The sequence below is a fragment of the Delphinapterus leucas genome, chromosome 21, assembly GCF_059928025.1.
Source record: "Delphinapterus leucas isolate spDelLeu-1000000601 "Yukka" chromosome 21, BTC_Dleu_Yukka2, whole genome shotgun sequence".
NCBI lineage: Eukaryota > Metazoa > Chordata > Mammalia > Artiodactyla > Monodontidae > Delphinapterus > Delphinapterus leucas.
This window is the reverse complement of record NC_143149.1, coordinates 28,413,900-28,427,461: the sequence shown is the minus strand read 5'-3', so window position 1 is coordinate 28,427,461 and position 13,562 is coordinate 28,413,900. Positions and strand designations below refer to the sequence as shown.

The window sequence follows — 13,562 nt, the reverse complement described above, 5'->3', positions numbered from 1 at the left end:
GAAAACTGAAAGCGTAATTTTAGCCTAAGTTAAACTTATATTTTCCAGACCTTATTGGCCTATTTAGCATGTGTGAGATGAACTGGGTTAGACTTTGGCTTATCTAGCTTATTTCATTGTTTTCAATATTTGTTTTTCATTCATTTCATTTTGTTACCTTCCTCTTCATACTCCTGGATCAATGTTGGTTTTTATCCAACTGTGTTAAGACATCACTCCAAAGGAGTTTATCTCCACTGTGCCTCTTTCCTCTACAGCAGGTAAAAGGCTAAATAAAAAAGAATCGCTTTGAATTTGGGATTTCCAATTCCTTATCTTCTTCTTAGGTATGAAAAATCATAATGGCAATGGAGGTAACATACATCCACAGAGAAGTAGAGTAAAAACAACTCCAAATCCACTTCGCTCCTGGGAACAAACAGCTGTGGCGTGGACAAAACAGGTGATCTGTGAAGGACTGGAGGACAGGCTGAAACCCCTCCTCACTCTAGCAAACCTCTTCCCATGGATGAGCTTTAGGGGAGTTTGGGCTAAGACAACTGAATTGAATTATTTTAAATTCGAACTGTGACTTTAATTGGATCCATTATGTAAAGTTAGCCATGAGTCAACCACATGGTTAAAATGAGTAAGACAATCAGTAATGGATATAAGAGAACAGTCTGAGATAAGGAATGTACAAATATTGGCACAATCAGCATGTGACACCGAATGACAACATATCTGTCATTAGTTTATTTAATCCTCTTATGAGCATCTAGATGGTAGTGTGTATCAAGTAGCAAATATCTTCTCATGGTATTTATTCCAGCGTGGCCCTCTTTAGTGAATGAGGACCTTGCCAACATATCCACCTAGGCCAGGCAATAGTGTTTCGAAAGGGAGAGTGACTTAGTAGAATCCCTCAAACTGTAGAAATTATACTTGAAAGCTACTTACTTCTTTCCTTTGGCCACTTCATAGGAACTGGTGTATTTCCTCTTGTTACCAAAAAGTTCCACCATTTCAGGAACGTAGTTGGCAAACAGAACCTAAAATGATCGGCAAATAAAACCTGAGGTCTCACTACTTCCAAGGATACTCCAAAATTCCAAGACTACAAAGGAGAAAGCAGGTACGTAAAACTTTCTCTCTTCTAAGAAGGGCATGACTGGGAACTGTGCTTTTAAAGGGAGACCAATTTTCTTCCTTACTTCAGCCTTTGGATTTGGTTAAAATTTAATAAAATGCTTTTCATCCTTCAAAAAGATGAAAGCAAAGACAAGCAGTAAGGCAACCTCCCCACCCATTTTTTCCTGTCATCACTTCTAACTGCCCTTCTGACGCTTTCACTTGATACTATTTGGGGCTTGGGGAAAAAATAAAGCATATGGGACAGAGTAGGGTTAAAGGAAAATGACAGAAATGAGGGGATGTAAAAATGATGTGGACAGGGGGATATCAGAAAGGTAGAGTGGAGAACTCGGCGATGGTTATTAAGGAATTGCCATTAAAGTCACTAAAAGAAAAGGAGGCTTACTTTATCCTTGACACACTCATGAACCAAGCACAGATGTTCACTTATCTGTAGTAAAATGCTGGTTTAGAGAGAGTTTACTCATTTGGGCTGGAAAGAACACAACTTCCTGCAGATCAAATCTCAAATCCCCTTCCTCTTTGGAAGAAAGACTATAATCCGATGGGCAAAAGATGAAGGAAGATGCGGTTGCTCAAATCAATGCAGAGGCTAATTAGGAACGTCTGCTCTCCTTTGTCTACCACCCTCATCCCTGGCAATCGAACAATTCCATCATGTGCTCCAGGGGATGCAGTTTGGAAAATATGGGATTCACACATATCTCTTCATTTTCATTTGTTACCCGCTCTGAATAATCCAACATTCACTCTCAAACCTATATCACTTTGTTTCTCACCATTAACAAATGTTTTTGGTTTATGTAGCTATATTCAAAAGATATAAAAATATTCTTCACCAAACTCCCCAGGGTGAAGAACATGATGAAGGTCCGTCCTAGGGATGTCTTGGCTACCACATCTCCAAAGCCGACAGTCGACGTCGTTGCCATGACCAGGTAAATGGACTCAAAATATGAAATATTCTGTGAATTTCTACCTTTGAGCCAGGGATCACCAGAATTTTCCACCTGTCCAAAGAGAGAGGACTCAGGAAAGGTCTCTGAATTGAATCCAAGGAAAAGTTTATAAAGAATAAGCACAACTTTCGATTTGTTTCATTTAATTCAATCCAAATGAAAGAGTAAATGATTCCCAGGTCTCTGTGAAGGGTCTGCAAATTGTGGGTAGTAATTGTGAAGTCTTGTTTCCCTTCATGGTGATTACTACTCAAATCTGAGGGGTGTGTAGCTTGAGCCCACAATGGAGATGCTCAATGGGGGGAATGGCTGACAACATCTCTTTTCCTGTGGGCACATCCTCCCATCCTGGAGCCACGGGATTCAGAGGCTGTCAGACTGAGCAATTATTATTCACCCTCATTTTACACCACATCAGGATCATCATGAAGGAAAGCAGCACTTAAATGGGCACTTCATCTCAGTGAGCTTAAGCGCATGAACGCTGGAGTCTCAGGAAGAGCAAACAAGTTTTCCAGATTACTTTCCTCCCTCCCTGCAAAAATCTTTTCAGTGATAAAAAGGAAACTCTGAAATAAGCTACAAGGATATACTGTACAATATGGGAAATGTAGCCTATATTTTATAGTAACTATAAACAGAGTCTAACCTTTAAAAATTGTGACTCACTATATTGTACACCTGTAACATATAATATTGTACATAAACTATACTTCAATTAAAAAAAAAAGACAAACTCTGGAAAAATCTTCCTCTGATTTTCCCCCTAAGTCTTCACATTTTAAGAAACCTAGGTTTATCCGATTTTTTTTTTTTTACCTTACACAAAAATAGTAACTTAGGCAATGGCATTACACTTTATAGAATATATATATAAATTTATACATATATATCATTTGTTATGATATATAACAAACATTAATTATATAGAATATATACAAAATTTCCCTTATGTTTCTGTTTTTAGATATTTTTCCCAAAATAATACTTATTTCCTAGATGTTTTCCATTTCCATTTTTCCACGAGAGACGGTAAAATGCTAGAGATGGCTGGGGAAAGTAGGTTTTTTGTTTTGTTGCTAAGAACCAGAATGAAAACTAGAAATAATGTACTTTGCTTAGGTATCCGATCACTTTTTTAAAGTGGTGTGCCAACTGCTGCCTCCTTCTTAAGTTGGATGAGTAGGTTAAGAGTGTGGGCTCCTCTAATACTCCACTCCCAGATAAGGAGATTGCATGTCTATGCTTAACTCTCAGGGCTGGTAGTAGATTTGGTTGCAAAGTCTGCTCATCAGCTTCCACGGAGCTGGAGCCTTTACTGCTTTCTAAGACTGCTGTACTGTAAGAAAACCAAGTGTAAATCACACAGATAAAACTCCTAGAGGAAAACACAGGCAGAACACTCTTTGACATAAATCGAAGCAATAGCTTTTTGGATCTGTCTCCTAAAGCAAAGGAAATAAAAATAAACAAATGGGACCTAATTAAACTTAAAAGCTTTTGCGCAGTGAAGGAGACCACCTACAAAATGAAAAGACAACTTGCTGAATGGGAGAAAATATTTGCAAATGATATGACCGATAAGGGGTCAATATCCAAAATATATAAACAGTTCCTACAACTCAACATCAAACAAACAAACAAACAAAAACAATTAAAAAATGGGCCAAAGACCTGAATAGACATTTTTCCAAAGAGGATATGCAGATGGCCAACAGGCACATTAAAAGATGCTCAACATCATTAATCATGTTGCAAATCAAATGCAAATCCTAACCACAATGAGATGTCATCTCACACCTGTCAGAACAGCCATCATCAAAAAGAACACAAATGACAAGTGTTGGTGAGGATGTGGAGAAAATGGAATCCTCCTACACTGTTGGTGAGAATGTAAATTGGTGCTGCCACTGTAGAAAACAGTATGGAGGTTCCTCAAAAAAATTAAAAATAGAACAACTATATGACCCAGCAATTCCACTCCTGGGTATATATCTGGAAAAAAAAAAAAAAACTAAAAACACTAATTCAAAAAGATACATGCAACCCAATGTTCATAGCAGCATTATTTACAATTGCCAAGATAGGGAAGCAACCTAAGTATGCAACAACAGATGAATGGAAAAAGATGTGGTATATACATATACAATGAAATACTACTCAGCCATGAAAAAGAATGACATTCTGCCATTTGCAGCAACATGGATGGACTCAGACGGTATTATGCTAAGTGAAATAAGTCAGACAGAGAAAGATAAATACTGAATGATACCATATGTGGAATCTGAAAAATACAACAAACTAATGAATATAACAAAGAATGAACAGATTCACAGATATAGAGAACAAGCTAGTGGTTACCAGTGGCGAGAGGGAAGCGGGGAGGGGCAATATAGGGGTAGGGGAGTAAGACGTACAAACTATTAGGTATAACATAAGCTACAAGGATATACTGTACAACACGGGGAATACAGCCAATATTTTATAATAACTATAAATGGAGTGTAACCTTTAAAAATTGTGAATCACGATATTGTACACTGTAACCTATAATACTGTACAGCAACTATACTTCAATTTTAAAAATCATATATATGATATATATATATATACTATAATATATATGTATATACATATGTGTGTATATATATTTTTTTTCCCAGGAGTTGAAGTGTTGCTTGGGACAGTTTGCTTTAAGCTAAAACCCCATAGTGTCTTGTAAACATCTTAGCACAGGGCTTCCATCATACCCTTGTACAACATGTTTTACAAACTGAAACTAAACTTATTTCAACCTAGAAATCTCCTTCACAGTAAATAACCCTTTCCCATTTAACTCACCCTCTTTGGAAGTACTGCTTTAGTGCTTCAAACCCCTCCCTACTCCGAAGACCTGTCACTCCTGCTGGTCTACCTGGCCACGCTGCTCTTGCCCTGGACCGTGTTAGCATCGACCCTCAGCCCCAGATGGGAAATAACTTAAAGATTAAGGATTATGGGCCAATGTGAATATATTGAATTGTTACCTATTTTTAATGTCACATTTCAAAACTGAAACTTTACACTTTTAAACCTTACGTTTCAACCTTAGGTAAGCTGTGCTACGGAGGCGGAGGACGTGAGGACACTCTCCCATCCCTGCCTATCTCTCCATTATTTGTATTGGTTTTATTATTTTTACATGGTACATGTGTGTTCTAGTCTGTACCCACAATTCCCTTGGTCGTGTCTTTGTTCTATTTTCAATTCAGTCAGTAATCACCTTCACTCCTTTTTATCATGGTTTCCTCATTCTTGAGGTCTTGGTTTTGACTCGTCTCCTATGCGGCTGGATTTTATCATCAAGGTCATTTTTAAAAGGGATTCATGATGCTCTTCTCTCTTCCATGTGCTTAAAATGACGGATGGGCTACACCACAACCTTGGCAGACACTGCTCTGTCACCTTCCTGTACTGACTGATGTTGGCAAGATATCTGAGGCTAGTTTCATTTCCCCCCTAATATAGACCTTTCTTTGTTCTGCTTAGATGCTCTCCTTACCCTTAAAGGTTGGTAATTGTTCCAAACTATGGTTGGACTCATTTAGGGTTATTTCTCCTGGGATACTGTATACCCTCTAAACTACAGATTCAATACTTTATATTCAAACATTTTTCTGATACCATATTTGTGTCCCCTTCTTCAGGAGCATGAATTTTACAGTATGTTAAATCAACATGACCCATCTTTCATGTTTTTTCTCCATATCATTTAAGTATCTTTGTACTGTTCCATGGCATGTTTTTGCCTCAATCCCGTCCGCCATGTTTCTGAGCATATTTCTGTCACACTTAGTACATTTGTGTCCCCTCTAATGTGGTTTTTGGCTCTGTAAAACGTTTTTCTTCTTTTTCTCTAGTATCTTTGGGCCGTTTACCAACTCCTGCTACGGTTTACTAATCTTTTATTTAAAACCTTAAGTATTTTGTTTGAAGTATCATTTTCAGTTTTTTAAAGCCTTGTATAAGGAAGGCTTTTCCTTAACATTTCTTTTGTTCCCTTGGGCAAATTATCTTGTTATTGTAGCTCTGACAGCCTTTATGTGATGTAATTGTTATGCTGATGTCTCTGCTTTCCAACACGCTCCCTGTTTTGGGCAGAATTTTAGCAAAGGCACCATGTTGATTCCTTTCTGGTGGACACTCACCCTCCAATGGTATCAACTCTTTTTTTTTTTTGCGGTACGCAGACCTCTCCCTGTTGTGGCCTCTCCCATTGCGGAGCACAGGCTCCAGACGCGCAGGCTCAGCGGCCATGGCTCACGGGCCCAGCCGCTCCGCGGCATGTGGGATCTTCCCAGACCAGGGCATGAATCCGTGTCCCCTGCATTGGCAGGCGGACTCTCAACCACTGCACCACCAGGGAAGCCCGGTATCAACTTTTAGCTGAAGGACGGTGTAAGTACGGGAAGGAATGACTTGGGACCGTTGGGACAATCATAGCTTTTATTTCGGTTTGTCACTTCAAATATCCTCTGAACAAAATCTACTAATTTTTTGCTCTGGGTTGCAGCTTTTCTAGGTTTTTCACATTTCAGATGTTGGTGTGACCCACAGTAGATGGCCCTGAGTCCAAAACCATCAGGTGGCTTCTCCCTCTTTCTCTGCACGCATCCTCGCTGGAGGTCTCCTCCCCAGGGTGACTGGACGTCCCATAGGAGCACATGTTCACGTGCTTAGAAGGGCCTGAGACCGTGTTCAAACCAGAAGCCTGTGAGATTTACAGGGAGCAGCTACTCTTCAGCTAGGGCTGTTGGTGGCCTTGGGAGAGTGGGTTGCCAGAACCTTGTGTTTTTGCAAAGAATCCAGAAATCCAGGTTTTTTAATATGAGCTCTCTGAAAAAACTTATCAACCAATACGAAAATAGCAAACAGATAATACAAACATCTTAGGTCCAATAAAATATGCCTGTAGGCCCCATTCAGCCTGAGGGCCCCTCATTGGAACCTCTATTAAAGGAAAAAAAATCCCCCCAAAACCTGTTACCACGGTTTCTCCTTTAGCATCCTCTTGCCTACCGTTGTGTGATGGCCAACAGGTCTCTACGGGAACACTGGTGACTGCTTCTCCCAGTGTAGACCCATGCCCCTTGGGCTAGACCTCCAGATGCAGGGATCTACCTTTACTGCAGTGATGTTTCTCCTCCAGAAAATCTGTCTCCTGCTTGCATGATGAGGAAGGATGTGGCTGGTTTCAGATTTCTTTCTTTTTTTTAATTGAAGTATAGTTGATTTACAATATTGTGTTAGTTTCAGGTGTACAGCATAGTGATTCAGTAATTTTTCCTGATTATTTTCCATTATAGGTTATTATAAGATACTGAATATAATTCCCTGTGCTATAAAGTAAATCCTTGTTGCTTACCTATTTTATGCATAGTAGTTTGTATCTGTTTCTTGAAACACCAAACAAATTTGGTGTTTGACAGTTTTCTTGATGAACTGAACATGGTTAAGTTTCTTTCTTTAACTTTTTTTTTTTCCTTTTCCTTGTGATTTTTAAATTAATTTTGAGAGAAGGGCTCAAGTGGAAAAGACTTCTGCTCTATTCTTTTGTTCAGTTTTGCTTTTCTCAAAGGCCTTTGCAGGCTTTTAACATGCCACTTCAATTTCTACATTTTCTAATGATTTCTCTTCAACTTTCCTGGAGCAATAAAGTCCAGGAGTTTCTTTCCTATTGTTGAAGTCCATTTATTATGTTGCTGATTATATGGCACGAGAACTAACCTTTCTTGTAGGCGAAGGAGGCAGCTATGTATACAGATTGATTCCAGGAGAACCAAGAAAGTCCCCAAACTCCCTTTTGCAACTCAGCAACTGCTTCCTCACCCAACTCTCCAGCTTTTGTAAGTACAAAATTCTCGCACTGGCTTCATTTCTCTGACCCTTTATTCTTTTTCAAGTTGCTGGAACCCCTATGATGATACAGTAATAAACTTTAGGGCTTCCCTGGTGATGCAGTGGTTGAGAGTCCGCCTGCCGATGCAGGGGACACGGGTTCGTGCCCCGGTCCGGGAAGATCCCACATGCCGCAGAGCGGCTGGGCCCGTGAGCCATGGCTGCTGAGCCTGCATGTCCGGAGCCTGTGCTCCGCAACGGGAGAGGCCACAATGGTGAGAGGCCTGCGTACCGCAGAAAAAACAAAACAAAACAAAACAAAAACTTTACCTATTGCTTATACCTTAGAAGAGTAAACTTATTAAACCCTTTCCTAAGAGCAGGTTTTGAAAGTTGGAAGAAGGAACATCGATACCGTGAGTGTAGAAGATACGTATCTGTGAGAAGTATGGGGTGGAGAAAACCCATCCAAAGGAGGTGAAAAGATAAACCTCACACTGATTATAGTGATGGAGACAGGAGCTCCGAAGGTTCGCCTGCATTTTTCAAATAAAAGACATTCATGCTCACTCCCAACATCGAGGAGTTGGATGAGATGCTCACCAGGTGAATGAATCCTGCAGCAGTGAACAAGGTACTCAGAACGATGGATAACAGCTTGGAAAACTTCACTGAATTGCTAGGGGAAGAAAGACAAAGAGCTGCTGGGTTCTGACAGGTTCCCAAACAACACAAATACCTCATCCTCTAAACTCTCGCTCCTCAAAGTGTGGGAATACGGACCAGGAACAATGCTACACTTCCCTGGGAGCATACTGGAAATGCAGCATCCCACGACCTGCCGCGACCTACTGATCTGCATTGTTACAGGATCCCCTGCTTGCTTCGTATCCATATTAAAATTGGAGATGCACAAGTCTCAGGCACACCCCGTCACACACACGTGTTCAAAAAGCTTAGGTTCTGATGAGCTCCACTAGCCTAATATTATATTGAAAAAAGGAAGTGTCCCAAGGATCCAGAGAGTGGGCTTGCAAAATGAAATTCTGAGTAGGTCACAGAAATGTAGTTCCACATTGCTAAACTCACACCGGGATCTTTGAATGAAGAGGATCAAACAAGCTCCTGTCTCCTAAGGAAAGCCCTAGAGTTTATCTGAAATCTCTGTGGTTCTCAGCAAGGCTACTGACCACACAAGAACAGCCCTTTCCGATCGCAAATGCTCCATAAAGCATCAACCCTTAGCAGTGAGACCCACCTGGCCGGTACTATTTGACGCTTCTAGTGAGACTTCAGAGGCATGGAGATTGTGAGTGGCTAACGTTAGACCAAATTGCCTAAAACTTTAACAGGATTTCTGCTTAAAGGTAGTTTGGATTTTTTTTTAACTGTAATTTTATTTTTTTGGAGATATTTAGGTAGCTCTATTTCTGTAAGCAAGAGCTCACTGCTGCTGCTGGGCAGCTCTCAGGCTTGGAGGAATTGTCTTACATTCCTAGACAGCAGAGGATCGATTCACGACAACGAATGTATAGAATCAAAGTGTCTGATTTCTTCAGTGATCCATTGATTATTTAGTAACATACTGTTTAGCCTTCATGTGTTTGTTTTTTACAGTTTTTTTTTCCTATAATTGATTTCTAATCTCATAGTGTTGTGGTCAGAAAAGATGCTTGATAGGATTTGAATTATCTTATATTCACCGAGGCTTGATTTGCAACCCAAGATGTGATCTATCCTGGAGAACGTTCTGTGTGCACTTGAGAAAGAAAGTGTAATCTGCTGCTTTCAGATGGAATGTCCTATAAATATCAATCAAGTCTATCTGGCCTAATGTGTCATTTAAGGCTTGCGTTTCCTTATTCTCTGTCAGGACGATCTGTCCCCCACTATTATTGTGTTACTGTCTATTTCCCCTTTTATGGCCGTTAGCATTTGCCTTATGTATTGAGGTGCACCTATGTTGGGTGCACAAATATTTACAATTGTTATATCTTCTTCTTGGATTGATCCCTTGGTCATTATGTTGTGTCCTTCCTTATCTCTTGTAACAGTCTTTATAAAGTCTATTTTGTCTGAATTGCTTTGACTAAAAAAATTTTTTTTTCGGTGGGGGGGGAGAATTAAAACCTAAATGGACTGACACATTGTAGGTCCAAGAAACAGAGAAGAAACAAACTCTTCAAGATGATTGCAAACTTTCCAGCCTGTGTGTGAGGTTAACGCAGTGAGAGAAAAGTAAGCGAATGGTATCTTGGAAAGTAAGGGATTCTGTGACTTCTGCACTGAAGTTTCTGATGGGAAATGAGCTGAGTTGAAGGTTCAGTTAACATTTGAATTTCCTAATCCGAATGAGTGAGTAAGTAGTACTTGAGGCAGGGCTGGCATTTACCTGGTCCTGATGGCTCTCAGAATTTGCAAGATTTGAGGGAGTTCCAGCAGCCGCAATGCTCTTAAGAACCTTAAACCTACAAAGCAATCAAAGAAAGAAAGCTGACGAAAGATGAGGGTCACAGAGGGAGCAGTCTGAATTATACCACACCTGGGACTGCTCACGTTCTTTCTTTCCCTGAAATGCTCAAATATAGTATCTTACAATGTCATCAGTTTAAGACCTGAGCACTGGTTCAAATTCTGGTTCACTTAATGGCTGTCGTAATCTAAAGCAACGCCCTTAGCTTCTCCAGTTCCTCATCTGTAAAATGGGAATTGTAATGATACCTACCTCGAAGGGTTGCTGAGTAGCATTATTATTACAAAGTATGCAATAAGCACAACTCACGTTTTACTCTATTTAACTCTTCTTTAGAATGGAGAGCAAGTGATCCATAAACCACTTTAACTCCTGACTATAGAGTCTCTGTGATACGCTCCCCAGGGTTTGCATGTTGTTTGCCTTTATGTAGTTTGATAGTAACACTAGTAAAAAATATTTTGTAGATAATAAATAATAGTATAAGATTACATAAAAACTGACAAAAGCCACAGAATGCCCACGTACTGGCAATACATCCACCTTAAAGACAAAGTAACTAATTTAGAAAATCTCTAACAGGTCACCTCATGTCTGGATATGATGATTTACACTTTTTAAAGACCACGGGAGGCTTTTCACTTCTCCCAGCCATGTGGGATCTCAGCACAAAGGTGCCACAGGGGGCTAGGATGTTGGGGCCCTGCCCTCAGGTGCGGATAATCCATAAACAATAAACAACCCCGGACACCTACTGGCATCAGGCCCATCGCCAGGGACTGGGGTAAAAAAAAGAATGGGTTCTGAAAATGTATTACAAAACCATACAATCATGGGGAGGAATTTTTTTTAAACGCCATTTAGGCTTTAAAGGAAAATGAAAGGATACTTACAGATGCATGTTGAGGGGTTTTTCCTGAGATTGCTTCTGATTCCCACAACTCACCTACCTAGCCAATTACTCTTCAAATAATAAGAAATGAAGGTTGGGGGAATGGTAAAGATGTCTACGATCGAATTCATCTCCAACCAGAACTTGACCTTGTCGTCAGCTGCCAAAAGCTACGAAATGAAACCAGAGGCCCCCAAACTGTTACCCTCAAAAGTTTACAGTGAGCCCAAGAGCGGCTTTATCCAGGCACACTTCACCCACCAACTGAAGCTCTGACCGCATTCCATTACATACATACAATGTATACATACATACGCCCATGTATATTTATATAGCTATGTAAGTAAATACACATTTATATATATATATAAAAATATATATATATATATACACACACACACACACACACACACATACCTATATATTCATATAGATAATAAGATTGTACTTTAGGGGGTATTCAATGAATGAACGTGAATCCACCTTACTTACCAGATCTTAACTCTCCTACTTCAGAATAATCACTTTGACCTTCCTACTGCTCCTAGAGCTTCCTGATATATATATAATTATATAGGTAAAACCCCCTATTTGTGAGCAATGAAGATACGAGATTTAGGATGGTCTTCAATGGAAGAGGTCTAGAAGCTTGGTTGGCCAAGGCTTGTGTTTATGAGCTTCCCTATCTGGAATAAGAAAGCAGGTGCTTCCAGAAGGGAGGGGCTGCTGTAAAAATAAGACTGTGATGGCCAGTGTGGTTGAAGTAAGTCTGAAGGAAGGTCACAGAAATACATACATACCATACCTTTCATACGCACATACATATTACATATACACTTACATGTGCATATATATACCTCTGTGTGTGTATATGTTTGTGTATGTGTGTATATATATGTGTGTGTATACATGTGTATATATGTGTGTGTATATATACGTTTGTATATGTGTGTGTGTGTGTGCATATATGTGTGCGTGTGTATATGTGTGTATATGTACGTGTGTGTATATGTGTGTCTGTGTGTATATATGGGTATGTATGTGTGTATACGTGTGCATATGTGTGTATATGTGTGCGTACATGTCTGTATGTGCCTGTGTGTGTATGTGTGTGTGTATATATGTGTGTGTGTGTGTATATGTGTGTGTGTGTGTATATATCTATCTCACAAACATGAGATAGATAAATCTAGAATCTAGATCTAGGGTGGGCCCTCAAAAAGTGCTTGTGGAATGAGAGAACTATTGAATACATGAATGCAACAAAATTAAAGACACAAGAGTATTTTATAGATTTATATGGCACATATGCCATCAGTGGAGCCGATGACATTTTCAGAGGCTTGTTACTCAGGTTCTGCTCTCTTGTGATTACCAGTCACTCTTCTGAGTGGCAAGTGGGAAGCCAATAAGAAGGACAGGGTGATAGAGTGACGATATCTTAACAAGGAATCTTTTTCATTTGTGTTAAAATTGTTGACCTGGTTTACAGTTTCAAGTGCAGGAGAGAGTTTGGGGGTCTCGTTATACATTTGACAATTGAGGGCCCAGACCCTCTGGCTTTAGAGCCTGAAAGCATAGGCAGATTGTCTAAGGAAGGCATCTCTTTGTGTAACACAGATCTCTTTACAGTGTGCCGGTTGTATTCCCCTGTTTACTCCCATGTTCAATAGGTACTTACTCTCAATCCAAAATAGAAACTAAAGAAAGCATTGAAAGTCAAATCAATCGGGATGGTTTTGTCTTGGTATGAAGAACAGCTTCCAAAAGGGCTGGAAAAGAAACAAAGACAGCTTATAAAGGTGGACATTTTAAAAGCTGTGGCTACAGAGGGCCAAATAAAGAGAACGGGTGGGCAATTTTCTATTTATTTACCATGAATGGCCAACCCAGACACTTATGTGCACATCTCAAGGAAATTACTTTTCTCTTGGGAGTAGAGGTATGCATGAACAAAACCACTGGGCCGTGAATGTAGCTGAAAGTAACAGAAGAATTACCTGCTCTTCTCTTCAGAGTTTATTGGTTCCATTTTCATTTTATCAATGGGATTCAGAGGCACAGAGGTTATGTGGCTCTTTTTGGTGCAAGACCATCTTACCCAGCCAGGAAATTTTGGCTTCAGTATACTTCTGATAGAGAGCTACTGTGTGTCCAATGAACTGATTTGAAGCAAATTCCAAGGAAATGTTCCTAAAATGTCAGTAAGGAATCCACAAAATGAAGA

The 13,562-nt window shown here is 39.8% G+C and overlaps 1 protein-coding gene and 1 long non-coding RNA gene across 6 annotated transcripts in view; one reads left to right on the top strand and one right to left on the bottom strand.

Annotated features, from left to right (window-relative positions):
* Window positions 1–10,040, top strand: part of LOC149744448 (uncharacterized) — a 45,831-nt gene extending 35,791 nt beyond the window's left edge. For 4 of the 5 annotated variants that reach the window (XR_016391166.1, XR_016391170.1, XR_016391168.1 and 1 more), the window contains 3 exons: window positions 327–442; window positions 964–1,114; window positions 1,986–10,040. This is a non-coding gene — a long non-coding RNA (uncharacterized LOC149744448). The remainder of the gene's footprint in view (window positions 1–326; window positions 443–963; window positions 1,115–1,985) is intronic. The other variant, XR_016391169.1, reaches the window with a different exon arrangement.
* KCNU1 (potassium calcium-activated channel subfamily U member 1) overlaps window positions 1–13,562 on the bottom strand; it is a 135,271-nt gene that overhangs the window by 106,959 nt on the left and 14,750 nt on the right. The window contains 6 exon segments of the mRNA XM_089903756.1: window positions 940–1,031; window positions 1,974–2,144; window positions 8,574–8,649; window positions 10,363–10,438; window positions 11,394–11,505; window positions 13,017–13,107. Coding sequence (XP_089759882.1) covers window positions 940–1,031; window positions 1,974–2,144; window positions 8,574–8,649; window positions 10,363–10,438; window positions 11,394–11,505; window positions 13,017–13,107 — 618 coding nt within the window.